The 13,729-nt window shown below is 33.1% G+C and overlaps 2 protein-coding genes across 5 annotated transcripts in view; one reads left to right on the plus strand and one right to left on the minus strand.

Annotated features, from left to right (window-relative positions):
* Nucleotides 1-5,025, minus strand: part of LOC110105044 (crossover junction endonuclease MUS81) — a 30,869-nt gene extending 25,844 nt beyond the window's left edge. For 2 of the 4 annotated variants that reach the window (XM_020834399.2, XM_020834401.2), the window contains exons 1-6: nt 4,658-5,025; nt 4,469-4,563; nt 4,269-4,347; nt 4,084-4,170; nt 3,882-4,007; nt 1,817-2,048 (exon numbers count right to left, since the gene is read on the minus strand). In XM_020834399.2, coding sequence (XP_020690058.1) covers nt 1,817-2,048; nt 3,882-4,007; nt 4,084-4,170; nt 4,269-4,347; nt 4,469-4,563; nt 4,658-4,848 — 810 coding nt within the window. In that variant the 5' untranslated portion in view covers nt 4,849-5,025. The remainder of the gene's footprint in view (nt 1-1,816; nt 2,049-3,881; nt 4,008-4,083; nt 4,171-4,268; nt 4,348-4,468; nt 4,564-4,657) is intronic. The other 2 variants (XM_020834400.2, XM_020834398.2) reach the window with 1 other exon arrangement.
* Nucleotides 5,026-8,238: 3,213 nt separating this feature from the next.
* LOC110105036 (nucleolar protein 12) lies at nt 8,239-13,507 on the plus strand. Its single transcript, XM_020834384.2, has 4 exons — nt 8,239-8,489; nt 8,877-8,982; nt 12,808-12,928; nt 13,053-13,507. The coding sequence occupies exons 1-4, from the start codon at nt 8,356-8,358 to the stop codon at nt 13,295-13,297; spliced, it is 606 nt and encodes a 201-aa protein (XP_020690043.1). The 5' UTR covers nt 8,239-8,355; the 3' UTR covers nt 13,298-13,507.
* Nucleotides 13,508-13,729: the final 222 nt, after the last annotated feature.

A 13,729-nucleotide genomic window follows, 5' to 3' on the forward strand; every position in this document is an offset into this window, starting at 1 on the left:
CAGTTATAAAGAATTTTGAGCTCAATTTGATTTATATTCTGAACAATGAAGAACAGGACAATATGGGTGCTTTACTGTTTATCCGTCAACATTATGACACCATGAGTATGAAAATAAAAATATATGTTTTGGATATTTGCAATGGGCAAGGTTGCCATACAAAAATGGTTACAAGCATCCAGACATATGCTGTGATGAGGGCATCAGATTCCGACACGTGTACCATCGCCGGAGGCGTCGATCGACGGCCCTGATTCAGAGTCTTTATTTTTGATGTCTTATTATATTCATGTTATTTATATTTTGTCTTTTCCGTTTGTACCCCTATGAGGGAAGTAGTGTTTGTTTTGCCCCATGGGCATTGTAGTCTTTTATTTCCCGTATGATGTGGAGCCTATATAAAGGCTAGATCTTGTACTATTTTGATTATTGCTTAATGAATGAAAATTTCCTCCATATTGTTCTCTTGGTGAGTGCAAGAAAGATCTCTTGGTGAGTTCTTCCCCTTGAGATCTCTTAGTGAGTTCTCTAGTTATCTTGTTTTATTTATTTGTTTTCTACATGATATTTTCCCCACTAGAGAATTCCCCAAAAGCCTCTCTCCCTTTGCTCTTGCCGCCGGCCCAAGGGAGTTCCCCCCCCGCCGGCCTAGCCCCATCCCGCCGCCCACCACCTTGCCGGCCAAACCCCTCATACGCCTCATCCCAGAATTCTCTCCCAACCTCAAATTAGAGTTTGAAATTTCAAAATTTGAAATATTTCCTAATTTGGAAATCCAAATATGGAATTCTGCTGTTAAACCACTACAAACTGAATTAGGAGTAATATTCAACTTGACTGTTTTTAATGCTCTTTCTATTTCCCATGTGAAGTTACTTTGGAAATCATTGAGCTATGTTGGTGAAGTGGACCATAGCAGGTGCCATAACAACTCATTACCTTCTTCTAGATCAGTGAAGAAAATTTTGACCATTTCTAGCCCAAGTTCATTTGTTATTGTTACAAAGGAAATTAGTTGACTTTTTATTGGGGCAAATGTTCTGGAAATAACATTAATTGAAACAACTATGGTTACACTTAAGCATGCAAATTTTCTCTGTCAAATTCTTACAGTTATAAATGGCATTTTCCTTTCAAGAGCATGTGTTGTATATTCTTTCCAAAAATAATTATACTGCTTTAACATCGTGTACATTAGTGATATCATTAAACTTTGTTTTCTTACTATTCTTTCCCATCCAATATTTATTGTTATATGAAAGTATGAAAGCCTTTAGGTTGTTTTTATCTTTATTCAGGTACATGCTAACCCAAGAAGGGCAACAAGCAGCAAGAGAATGCCTCTTGAGATCTGGTTTGTCTGATGTTGTTGCAGACCTGTCTACAGGAATCATATCTCCTATTGTTGTTGGTGGGCAGAATTTAGACGCTATCTCTGTAGTATCCATAGATGATGAACCCATGATGGATTCATCCAACAAAAGTGTTCAAGCAAGACTAAATGGTACATCTTTGAACTTGCTTGGCCAGGTTTGTTTTACGCCGTGGTTCATGTTCACTTCATTCGTGTTATTTCTGCACATATGCAATCACATATTTCTTTATCTAACTTGTAATTTGCTCTTTTGAATGTTTAAAACTGCCACATAAACCATCTTTATATATATATATATATATATATATATATAAAGATGGTTTATGTGGCAGTTTTAAACATTCAAAAGAGCAAATTACAAGTTAGATAAAGAAATATGTGATTGCATATGTGCAGAAATAACACGAATGAAGTGAACATGAACCACGGCGTAAAACAAACCTGGCCAAGCAAGTTCAAAGATGTACCATTTAGTCTTGCTTGAACACTTTTGTTGGATGAATCCATCATGGGTTCATCATCTATGGATACTACAGAGATAGCGTCTAAATTCTGCCCACCAACAACAATAGGAGATATGATTCCTGTAGACAGGTCTGCAACAACATCAGACAAACCAGATCTCAAGAGGCATTCTCTTGCTGCTTGTTGCCCTTCTTGGGTTAGCATGTACCTGAATAAAGATAAAAACAACCTAAAGGCTTTCATACTTTCATATAACAATAAATATTGGATGGGAAAGAATAGTAAGAAAACAAAGTTTAATGATATCACTAATGTACACGATGTTAAAGCAGTATAATTATTTTTGGAAAGAATATACAACACATGCTCTTGAAAGGAAAATGCCATTTATAACTGTAAGAATTTGACAGAGAAAATTTGCATGCTTAAGTGTAACCATAGTTGTTTCAATTAATGTTATTTCCAGAACATTTGCCCCAATAAAAAGTCAACTAATTTCCTTTGTAACAATAACAAATGAACTTGGGCTAGAAATGGTCAAAATTTTCTTCACTGATCTAGAAGAAGGTAATGAGTTGTTATGGCACCTGCTATGGTCCACTTCACCAACATAGCTCAATGATTTCCAAAGTAACTTCACATGGGAAATAGAAAGAGCATTAAAAACAGTCAAGTTGAATATTACTCCTAATTCAGTTTGTAGTGGTTTAACAGCAGAAACACAATATAAAGAGTGCATTTGTGCTGAGCTTTGTTCTGAGGTAACCTTCTTTCAGTTTATAGTAGTTAAATCACACAAACCCAATATCAAACATGCATTTACCTACTTTCTTGCAAATCTCAAACAAAATTTACTTTTTTTTAATAGGAGCAATATGGTTGATAATGTTGATCAAAATTTTTAGAAATTAAAATAATGGAAGAAAATCAGGCAAACACATAGCATGATACTCCCAAACTATTCAGAAGAAAAACACAATACTAATACTTGGTCAAGAAAACCAATGTAATCAAGAAGAAACATAAAGCTGCAATATCAAGAGTGCATTTACCTGCTCTCTTGCAAATATCAAATAAAGTTAACTTTATTTTTTTTTACTAAGAGCAGAATGAATGATAATTTTGATCAAAATTTAAAAAATTAAAATGAAGTGGAAATAAAACAAGATAAAAACAAAGCATGATGAGCAAGGAATTCCCAACTATCAGAAGAAAAATGACATACTAATAGTTGGTCTAGAAAAATAATGCAATCAACAAGAAACAAAAATATCCAAATGTTTTGATTGAATATAGAATTTGGAATTCTGCATCCAATAGAATGACACGCATAACAAGAAAATTTGCATGAGTTTTTAACCATGATAGATTATCAAGGGTGCTTCCTTTAATACACTTAGTCAACAATTTCATAGGACGGATTAACGATAAGTTTACCAAATGTGAGATGGAATAAGGGTAAATTTATAAAGGCCAGTCTACTTAAGTGGAAGGCTTCATCGATCATTCCCTCCCCAAACAAATGTAGTTGAAGAGATCCTTGTGTCTACCATACTAACAGTTTCTTTAACTGTTGAATTCTATGTCTCCCCACTCAAAGACAACAATCATCAAGCATGGTGTGTGCTTTGGTAATTCTTCATGGAAAGGGAAGTTTCCAGGGAAGTAGTACTACATCAGCTCACTCTTGACAATCAATGCTATTTCAAATCACTTTACAGATTATGCTACAAGAGGTTAGCAGAATATTTACAGAAATTCTATCATATTTTATTCAAACTTTCAATCTGCTGAATCCAAACTAAGAGCATGTGTCCTGATTTAGAAAAAATGTGGGTTTTCAATATTGCAACTATAGAATAATGCTGACAAAAAAGCCATCTTCAAAGGAAATAGCTTATTAAAAAAAATGGAAATTCAAGCTATTGAAAGCGCAAATTTAAGTGCATAACTGAAATGGAATACATATAAGCATACTAGTGTTATAACTTAGCAGTTAGCAATGAACTTATCAACAAGAAAAAAATGAAAGGAAGCATACTTTGCAGGGCAGCTAGACTTTGCAACCAATCCCTTTGATATCAATGTCTTCATGCAACTCCATCCAGTATACCAGTCCCTGGGTGAGCTCCCAAATTGCCCAGGTTTCCCTTTGACTTTATCAGGCCTTTTAATAGAAAAGCAGAAATCAATAAACATTTTTCCCCTGCAAAAATGCACCGGAAACATGATTAGCCACTAACCTGATTGAATTCCGTGAGAGCCCGCTTGCTTCAGCAGCATCAATTAGCTCTTGTTTCTTCATAAATTTAATACCGTCCGCAATTCCCCTGGAAATCACAAAGAAAAAATAACGTCAAGGCATATGACAATTAAGATAAACCTAGAGCAACAGACCAGATAGGAAGGAAAATAAACTGTCACCTACCTGTAAAGAGTAATTAATAATGCATATGCCACGGAATTCTTCTGTGGAACATATCGCTTGGGTCCTTTAGCTTTCCTCCCTAAGGAAAGCCTCAAGCTTTAAATAGCATAATAGATGAAATACACGCCATATCTAAAACATGCAGCATGGAACCTGAAGAGCAAGAAAACGAACGAACCCGGAACCAAAAAAATGTTTACCATTTTGGAGGCTATTTTTGGTCGGAGAACCACCCGCAGGAGGATCATTGGGAAAACAACCATGCATGAGCCTTATAATCCACTTTCCTATGCATCTGCCGTGATTTAAAAATTCAAAATTTTTGTCTTTTACAGAAAAAAAAAAAAACTAGGGTTCTGACAAGGATTCATAAAGAACTGATATCCTACTTGATCTGAGAAAGATCTTTGAGGGTCTTGATGGGAGCCTTGCAGCTGCAGATGTTACGGTAGGCTTTAGTAAGCGTCAAGTCGAGATTGTCCGTGATCCCACCGCGCTCGACTATCTCATTCCTCTTTGTCCAGAGGTACAAGGCAACATTCTCGTTCTCGCTGCAACGGACGGGCAGCTTGCTCTCCATGGAAGCGCGTTAAACCAAGAAGCCGGGACTTAGCAAAATCCGATCAATTGTCCGTTCCTTTGGAAGAGAGTCGAAAGCTCCATCGGGACGTCTGGTTCTAGGGTTCCACGAGATCCCGCCATTTCTCCCTGACACTTGCTAGTTCAAAAGCTGGCAACCCCTTACGTGAGTTGGATGATTGGGCCTTAAATAAGGCCTGGAAATGGCCTGTAAAGGGCCAATTTGTTTTACTATAAATATTTAAAACTTGGGGAAAATAATAAATAACATTAATGTTAGTTATAAACTTTTAATTATATATAAAAGTTATTTGGTATCTAATATGCGAATTTTAAAAAAATAGCATATTTTCACCAAATTAAGCGTTAGAAGGAAGTGAAGCTTTCAAATGAATGCAGGAAGCAATTTAGAAATCGGAGAAGTGAGTTTCGATTTTTATAAAAATCGGGGAATTGACTTTCGGTTTCTATATAAATCGAAAAATTGACTTTCGGTTCTTATAGAAACTGGACATTGGAATTCCGCATTTCCTATTAATTTTATTGCAGTGTATGTTCTTTCTGCGTATCTGTTCGTTAAATAACTATATTAAAGTTTGATAGAAGACATAAGATTTAATAAAAAAAATTACAATTTATTATTAAAAAATAGCATTTATGTATAACCTCATATGTTGCTCATTAAACCTTTATATTTATCGATAATTAATTTTTATCGGTCTCTTATATATATTTTTTTATTTATGTGGAAAAAAATTTCATATCAAAATTGACCTATAATATAGTGTGAGAAATTGAAAGAAGAGTGATTTGCTATGCTATTTAATAGTTTTTAATGATATAAAGTAGCAAAATTAAAAAAAAAAAGTATAAAATTATAATTAAAGATTTAAATAATAATACAACTTTTCAATAAAATTGCTTGTTTTCTAAAGCTCAATAAAACTATTAGCTTTATAATTTTTGATTAATTGTATATTCATTATGACATATCAAAGGTTTTACTTAATAAAATAACATAAAATTTAAAATAAAATATCATTAATTTATTAAATTTAATGTTTTGGGTTTGAACCAACTCAAATGCCAACCACAAACAAAAAAATAATTATAACATTGAATTGGATACTTAAATTGTATTTGTACTTAAATTGTTAAAATTTAAGCTTTGTTTGGGATAGCTATTGCAACTTAATTTTCAAAATTATGTTTTTATATCATGTGAGTTTTTTATAATACCAAACTATTATTGTGTTGATTAATGTTTCTCCTAATACATTGGAAAAATCTTGTTTGTGTGTACTAACGTTTTAGGTAAATCATACTCCAGACTGCCGAAGACTTTAAGACATATTAGATTAAGGTTTCTTGTAATTGAAGTCTTTACTTTTTATTATTTTCTTGAATCTGAGAGAGAATGATTATAATTGGATAATCGTGCACACACACACTAGGAGTGAGTCAAAACTTATATTTTTAAAACTAACCGTACTATACGATTATGGAATTGTACTAGACGATTTGACCTTAGTGTTCCTCCATAAAGAAGTTAATCGAATCATGACATAGAAAATTTTTTGGACTGTTCATATTGTACGAATATTGGTTCATACATATGATGTCAAGAGTATGAAATTGATATGTACTAGTTCATTCCGGATGAACTCATCATTTTATGAACTGATCATACTGTAAGAAGTGAGGTTCGTACAAACGAGATCAAGAGTACGAAATTGGTACATACATGTTCGTCCCATACGAACAGGTAAAATTTTTGAATTGTCCATATTATATGAAATTAGTTTCGTATAGATGATGTTTATTGTACGAAATAGGATTATCTATGTTCGTACCATATGAAGCATGATGCGATTTAACAGTTCATATTGTACGATATATGGTTCGTACATACAACAGATCTAAGCACGAAATGGGTTCGCATGAAATCGTACCGAACAAACTTGTATACTTTTGAACTGTTTATACTGTACGATATCAGTTCGTACATATGACTAACAGAGTATGAAATCAATTCATCCAGGATCATACGAGGATTTTTTTTTTTTTTTGAACTGTTCGTATGTACAAAGTATGACCGTGCTATATGATCCAAGTACTTCCAACTTGAAATTTTCAGTTTTCTGAACGAATTTTCTTTTCCTTTCTATATAAGGGTCCTAAAAACTGAATGTCGAAGATCCTTCTACGAATTTTCTCTTGAGAGTTAGAGTGAGACTATTTTGGGAAAGCGTTTGTGAGTGAGGATTGAGAGATCTTATAAGTGGAATTTGTAAAGGGTTCACAAGATTGCCCGAATGTGATGATCTATTTCTAAGTTCTATAAATCACTGCCCTACTTATTTGAAAACTCTTGAGAGAAGATCTTTGAAAAATATCCAATACTCTGCCATCACCAGGAGGGTGAGAAAGGACGTCGATACTCAGCCATCACCATGAGGATGAGGAAGGACGCCAAAACTTTGCCATCACGAGGAGGGTGAGAAAGGACGCTGGTACTCTGCCTTTATCAGGAGGGTGAGAAAGGATGTTGGTACTCTGCTATCACCAAGAGTGTGTGAAAGGATGACTGTACTTTGACGCACTTGGGTTGGTGGAAGAGAGGTTATTATAAGGGCTTCTCTGTCTTGCTGTGGGAGCAAAATGATAGTCACTTTGATATAGTGTAATATATGAAGAGGGAGTGAACATATGTCTAGTTGGATCGAACGACTATAAAATTCTATGTTATTCTATTTTTACTTTTTATTGCATTTTTATTTTCTGCACGTTTAAAATTTAGTGGTTGGAAAAATATTTTGAGAAAATTATTTATTGTGCAGAATATCTAAATCAGCTTTCTAAATTACAAAATTTTTTAAATCATCAATTCACCTCCATCTTAGTTAGCATTGAAACAATTGTATTAGATCTACCAACATATTCGAACTTTCAATAACTTTTTTATTGCTTTATAGCACAAAAAATTGTTAGTTCAACAAATTTGTATACTAAAAAGTTGATTTAGAAAGCATTCATAAATGCAACTTTAATAAGATAACTCATTTTCCTAAATTTAGCACTTAAAATCTACTAACAAAATATTGAATTAAATAATTAAAAATAGGAGTGATCGTGCCCTCTAATATGCTCTGATCATGCTCCAAAATATTAGGTTAATTTTTAATTTTTTTATGTTGATTTAGTAAAAAAAAAAAAAAGATTACTTAAAAATTATACCATGAATTTTTTATTAAGATGAATTTTGAAAATTTTAAATATATGTTAAAATTAATATAGTTTTTCGATATTATATGTGGTATTTATATCTGCAAATATAAAGTTTTCAAAGATGTATTTGCTATAAAATTTAAAATAAATAAATAATGAATGCTTGCATCTTGTTAACCAGTTAAGTGTTGGGCGGCGGAGTTCGTATTCCTAATTTTCGCCGTGCTGATATTCCGACTTAAATCTACGGCGTCGGAGCGGCGACGCTGGCCGGACGAGGATGGATGACGAGCAGGAGTTCGATGAAGGCGTCGTGGTGGGGCAGAAGCCCACGGTGATGGTTCCTCGCCATATAAATAAGAAATCTCTCCGAAACAGAGGCCTTTCCATCGCATTCGACGAGAAAAACCTAAGGTTCCTCCCCCGCTCCCCAGGTTTCACATTAAAAAAAAAATATTCCTTTTTTTGTTTTTTGAGTTATTTTTTATGTCAAAATACTGGTATTCGAATTATTTTGTATGTTTTCCTGTGGTTAGCCGTATTTATTTCTTAGTTAAGTACTTAAAGGTGCCTTCTTTATGGCTGGAAGCTGAGTTATTACACTTTTCAAGTTATGTAAAGCCCAAGTGTTTATGACATGAGAAGTTATGCAGCTTAAACGCACTCTTTAGATTTGCATAATCTATACTGTGAATTGCAATAGTTTGAGGTAGAATGGTGGTGATGTAGCTTATATGTTGTGCGAAGATTCATGTTTTTTCTGCACCTGTTGAAATTCTAAGATCTGCTTTTTGTTGACAGGGACTTTGTTACTGGTTTCCATAAGAGAAAGGATAAGCGGAGAAAGGAAGCTAAGAAACAATTGCATGAGAAGGAAAGGCAAATGCGTATTATGGCCCGTAAGAAGGTTTGCCCGCCCCTTACAGTCTTGCATACCATGGATGGTTGCTCTACAACTAACAAAAATTTTAACCAAAGCTGTGCTGAACAAGTTTTTCTATGTATTTTGTGTGATGGTGCTAATAATGAGTTCTCTTCGAAAGGTAGCTCTAAATTATATGAGTTTTTGAGTTTGTTTGAACACTCTTACTGAAACTCTAGGTAATTATATTGAAAAATTGAACAGTATATGAATTGGTTCTAAAAGCTCATCTTAGTTGCAGTTCCACTTAATTTCAAACTACAGAATGATCCAGATGAAATTGAGAAATCTTTGAGCTATTGATAGTGTATACCATGCTACAAGAGTTCTTTTTTTCTTCTTTTGTCTTGGTGCATGCTTTCCTTCCCCTTTTCTTCATAGCGATCTCGTTGTAACTAAATATATCTGAGATAGCTCCCTCAAGGTTGTCTAGGCCCTCTAGGGAACTTGAATCCAAAGTGTTTCTTATATTGGCGTCCATATGGAGTCACATAAGCATGATCTCTTTTAGCTTTTCTAATAAAAAAATAATTGTCCAGGATTTCAAAAGCTTAAATGTAAGGTTATGTTTCATTATAATTGTTTTAATTTGTTACCTTGAAAATAGAAAATTATTTTAGTTCAATTTGATGACAAGAACAAATAACATTCAATATTATGCATGATTATAGTCAAAAGATCCCTTGGTTTTAATAGCAATCCTCACAAGTGTTGCTTCAAATTACTGTCATCCAATAGTTATTTGTTATTAATGATAGGGAAATCCGGGAAATAACTCGTAGCATGTGAAATTGTAGAATATTTCATTTAAGATTAGTAATTCCATTAAATTGAGTGTGACTGTTAAAAGCTTTATAAGATTGTAGTAGGTTTTCCCATATAGATACCAACTATGCTTATAGAGTTTGAACCAGGATATGAAGTTGGAAAGGGAATTTTGTTAGATTTAGAGTATTAGGAAAATAGCATTGTTGATATTTTGTGTGGTTTTCTTAGAACGGTTACTGTTTATATCATGCTTTCATGTTTAAGTGATTTTGGTTTGTTTTTGGATCAATTTCTATCGACATCTAGAAAAAATCATTAATATTTTTGGTTTATGGTGTTTTGATCAAAACTTAGTACTTTTGCCCATTACTCGTAGATTTTTATTGAGACTTCACTAAAACTCTCAAGTGATTAGTAAAGTTCTATTTAATCTTTCATCACTAATGTTGTATTAAAAATCATGTGTGCTGTATATCAAACTCCCAAGTAGATAATCCTCTTTATTCAATATCTTAAATATACTTTACCAAAAATCTTTAATTCAAGCGGTATATTCTCTGGTTCTCATGGTAGAGACACAGGTTGAGTTTGTCTTCTGACATTTAACTAAATATTATCTTGACTTTTGTTTTCAATTTGATTTGTAAATATTTTTTGTGCCATTATTATTTGCAATTGCATCATTCCCATTTGTGTTTAAGTAGCCTCATACCTTTTTTTTTTTAAATTAATAAAATATCTAAGATTTATTTCCATATTTAAAATAATATATCTTAAATGAATTTTCTTGCTATATCTATAATAAAAATAACCAAAACTAGAAATGAAAACGATTCACGAAACCAATGAAACTATCAAAACTACCAAGATCCAGAGTTTCACGATGGGACCGAAATTGAAATTAGAATTGAGATTTAATACCTTGGTTTTATATATGATAGTTATGGAATTGGAGGTTTCCAAGAAAAGTTCTGGTTATTGAATGTTATTTGAATGTCGTTGTCCTTCATATATGTGAATATAAATGAACCTGCCACTTTTTTTTTAGGGACATGGGAGTTTTGGTTGTGCTAAATTAATCATTTTAGTATATGATGAACATGAAGACATTTTTTATCTAGATGCTTATCAATTTGCCCAATATTTAAATAACATCTTTGGCTAAATTGACATAGGCTATCCTATGATGTTAGTAAAGCAAACAAACATTATGTGATTTAAGATTTATCAAAGCTGTGAGTGGGTCCAACACACTGATAGGCTGGTCCAGCCTGGACCGAGCTTTGTCTACCAGCGGCGGAACAGAAGTTCCGCCCCAGTCATTGCTGCCCCTTTTGGGGGTGGGCCCAACATCCATATTAAGGAGTGATTAATGAGAAATTTGGAGGAAAATTTCAAATTGTGGGGCTGTTTTTGACATTAACTATATTTTGTATGCTTTAAATATATTATTTAACCTAGGGTTAAGTTTTTATCTTGTGTTTTCTGAAATTTGGTGGGTGCTTTGGCTTTGTTTGGGCTCTAGCGACGTCTAGAGATTTGGGAGAGCCATATCCTCCTTTCCAATTGAGGATCTGTTGTATTTTGATATTTTCTTTCATCTATTATCAATAAAAATCTTTTCTCACTAGTTTTTTCCACCAAAATTCCTCTTAATTTCTGATTTGGGCCTTGCTGAAATTCAAATTCAGCAAATACAATTCACTTTCTCTTGGAATGTTTCCTATCACACACCTTTGAAAACAAAGTTTCTTTGGTTTTGAATTAGAATTGAAGATATGAAGGTGTAATACTTTACAGCCTTAGCATTTAATTGGTAGCTTGGATATCAAGGTGCTACATTTTGAATGCATGCTTCATACTTATTCTCACCAGTGATGTAATTGTGTTTCCCACTACAAGTGCCATACTTTATCAACTATCACCAAAGATGTAATCATGTTTCTCACTACAAGTACCACGATTTATCAACGATTAATGGTAATATGACATAATGCATAAAAAAAGCAACATTGCATCAAGTGCAAACAAGAAGTTAATTTTTAAAATTTACAATGGACATGCAAAAGTTATAAAACAATAATTTTTTTCCTATTCTTTTGTGACATAATTTAATATTTTTTATGGCTCAAATTTTTATCATCCTTGTATTTATTCCCTGTTTCTATTTGTTAGGTAAAATGGTGGTGTCACTTGACATAAAAACAGTTTAAATTCCTGTGTTAAACATGATATTTCCTTAAAAAAGATAGCAAAAACAATGATAAGAAGGTGTATGGACGTATATTGGATGAGTTGCTTCAACGAACTAATGTTAGAGGAAAGGGTGATTTAAGATGGGATTAAGTGTTTTGGTGAGCTTTCTCTCGATCCGGATGCTAATCATCCAAAATTTAAGATAGGATAATAGAAGGACACTTGTTTAGGCCCAGATTAAGGAATTATATTTGTTTATAAAAATTTATTAATGACGTTTTGTTGGCAGTAATATTGGTACTGTACAGCTAATTTTGTTGGCAGTTCTTTATTGAAATCATCTAATTAAAATTAACAGTAAATGTAGATCTTTAAGAGTATGACTGATAATGGACTTATAAACCTAACAAGAATAATTAGTAAAAGGCATATTGTGATCTCGGATAGTAATGGCGTTGGTGGTGATTTACATGACTAAAAATGGACTACTATCTTAACCTCACATTTCATCTGTAGCAGAGAGCATGTAACAGATATTATGATAATCATCTTAATACTTTCATCTAATTTTTTGGCAGTCAAATGGTATACTACTAATTGTTTGTCACTTCAATGCAGCGTTAAACTTTCTCTCGAATCTAAATGCATCTCTCTCCATCTATCCGATCAACTCTCTTTGATCTTAAATTGTTAGATAAAGTGGTTTCAGTTTTCTATTATATCTAAAGTCCAAATTTCATGTCATTTTAATTGTAGTGATGCCCCTCATCGCTTCTTCCAATTATGATGTCTTTTTACTTTTGGTTATACTAATAAATTAAATTTTCTATTACACAAACAATAAAGATGAAAGAAGCGAAAGAATTAGCATTAAAAGGTCAGCTTAAGGAGCTTGACTCAGACTTGGAACAAGATGTAGATAGTGATGCTAAAGAAGATGGACCAACTACAATTGCATCTGTGTCAGGTATGCAAAACCATTTGAAATACATCTTCTCCATTCATGATTAGTTTGTTCTCTGTAAGCTTAATCAAGCTTCATATCTCGTTATTGTTTCACTCATATCTTAAAAACTATGATTTTCCTACAGAAACGAGAATATATGAAAATAACAATACAACTATCACAGTGACTACAAGCGAACTTGTTAATGAAAACCAAGATTTGGAGCCAGTACATACCATTCCCAAGCTCAGCAACAAATTGGAAAAGAATCATAAGCTTCCAGTAAAGATAAAACCAATGAAAAGAGCAACAAAGCAGAAGCTGCAGAAGAAAACCAGTAAAAGATCTGCATCTTTTAAGATAGATGGGAGGAAAAAGAAGAGTAAATAGTAGTCAGAATGTGTTGAATTGTCAATACCAAATCTTATAATTTCCATTTCTATTTATTTAAAAAGTCAGAAAGCTTTTTCTGGCACAAATGTTTTTGTTAGAACTTTGTTAAGGATGCTGCTTTTTAATTACTGATCCTTTTGCAGACTTTTTTTCTAAGAAATTTATTGTATATGTGATTATTAATGGTGAGCTGAATGGGTTCTTCAAGTCCAAAAAAGGTTTGAGACAGGGTTTCTTTCTATCCCTATTTCTATTTGTTTTTGTCATGGATACCTTTTCTAGATTAATGGAGTCTTACTGCTCTAACACTTTTTTTTTACTGCTCGAACACTTCTTGCTCCTGCAATTCACGAAATAGGGCATGCCAATATCTCCAGTATGCTTCATTTGGACGCCATCTTGACCTCTTTTAAAAACTCTACCGGCCTT

The sequence above is a fragment of the Dendrobium catenatum genome, unplaced genomic scaffold, assembly GCF_001605985.2.
Source record: "Dendrobium catenatum unplaced genomic scaffold, ASM160598v2 fragScaff_scaffold_313, whole genome shotgun sequence".
Lineage (NCBI taxonomy): Eukaryota > Viridiplantae > Streptophyta > Magnoliopsida > Asparagales > Orchidaceae > Dendrobium > Dendrobium catenatum.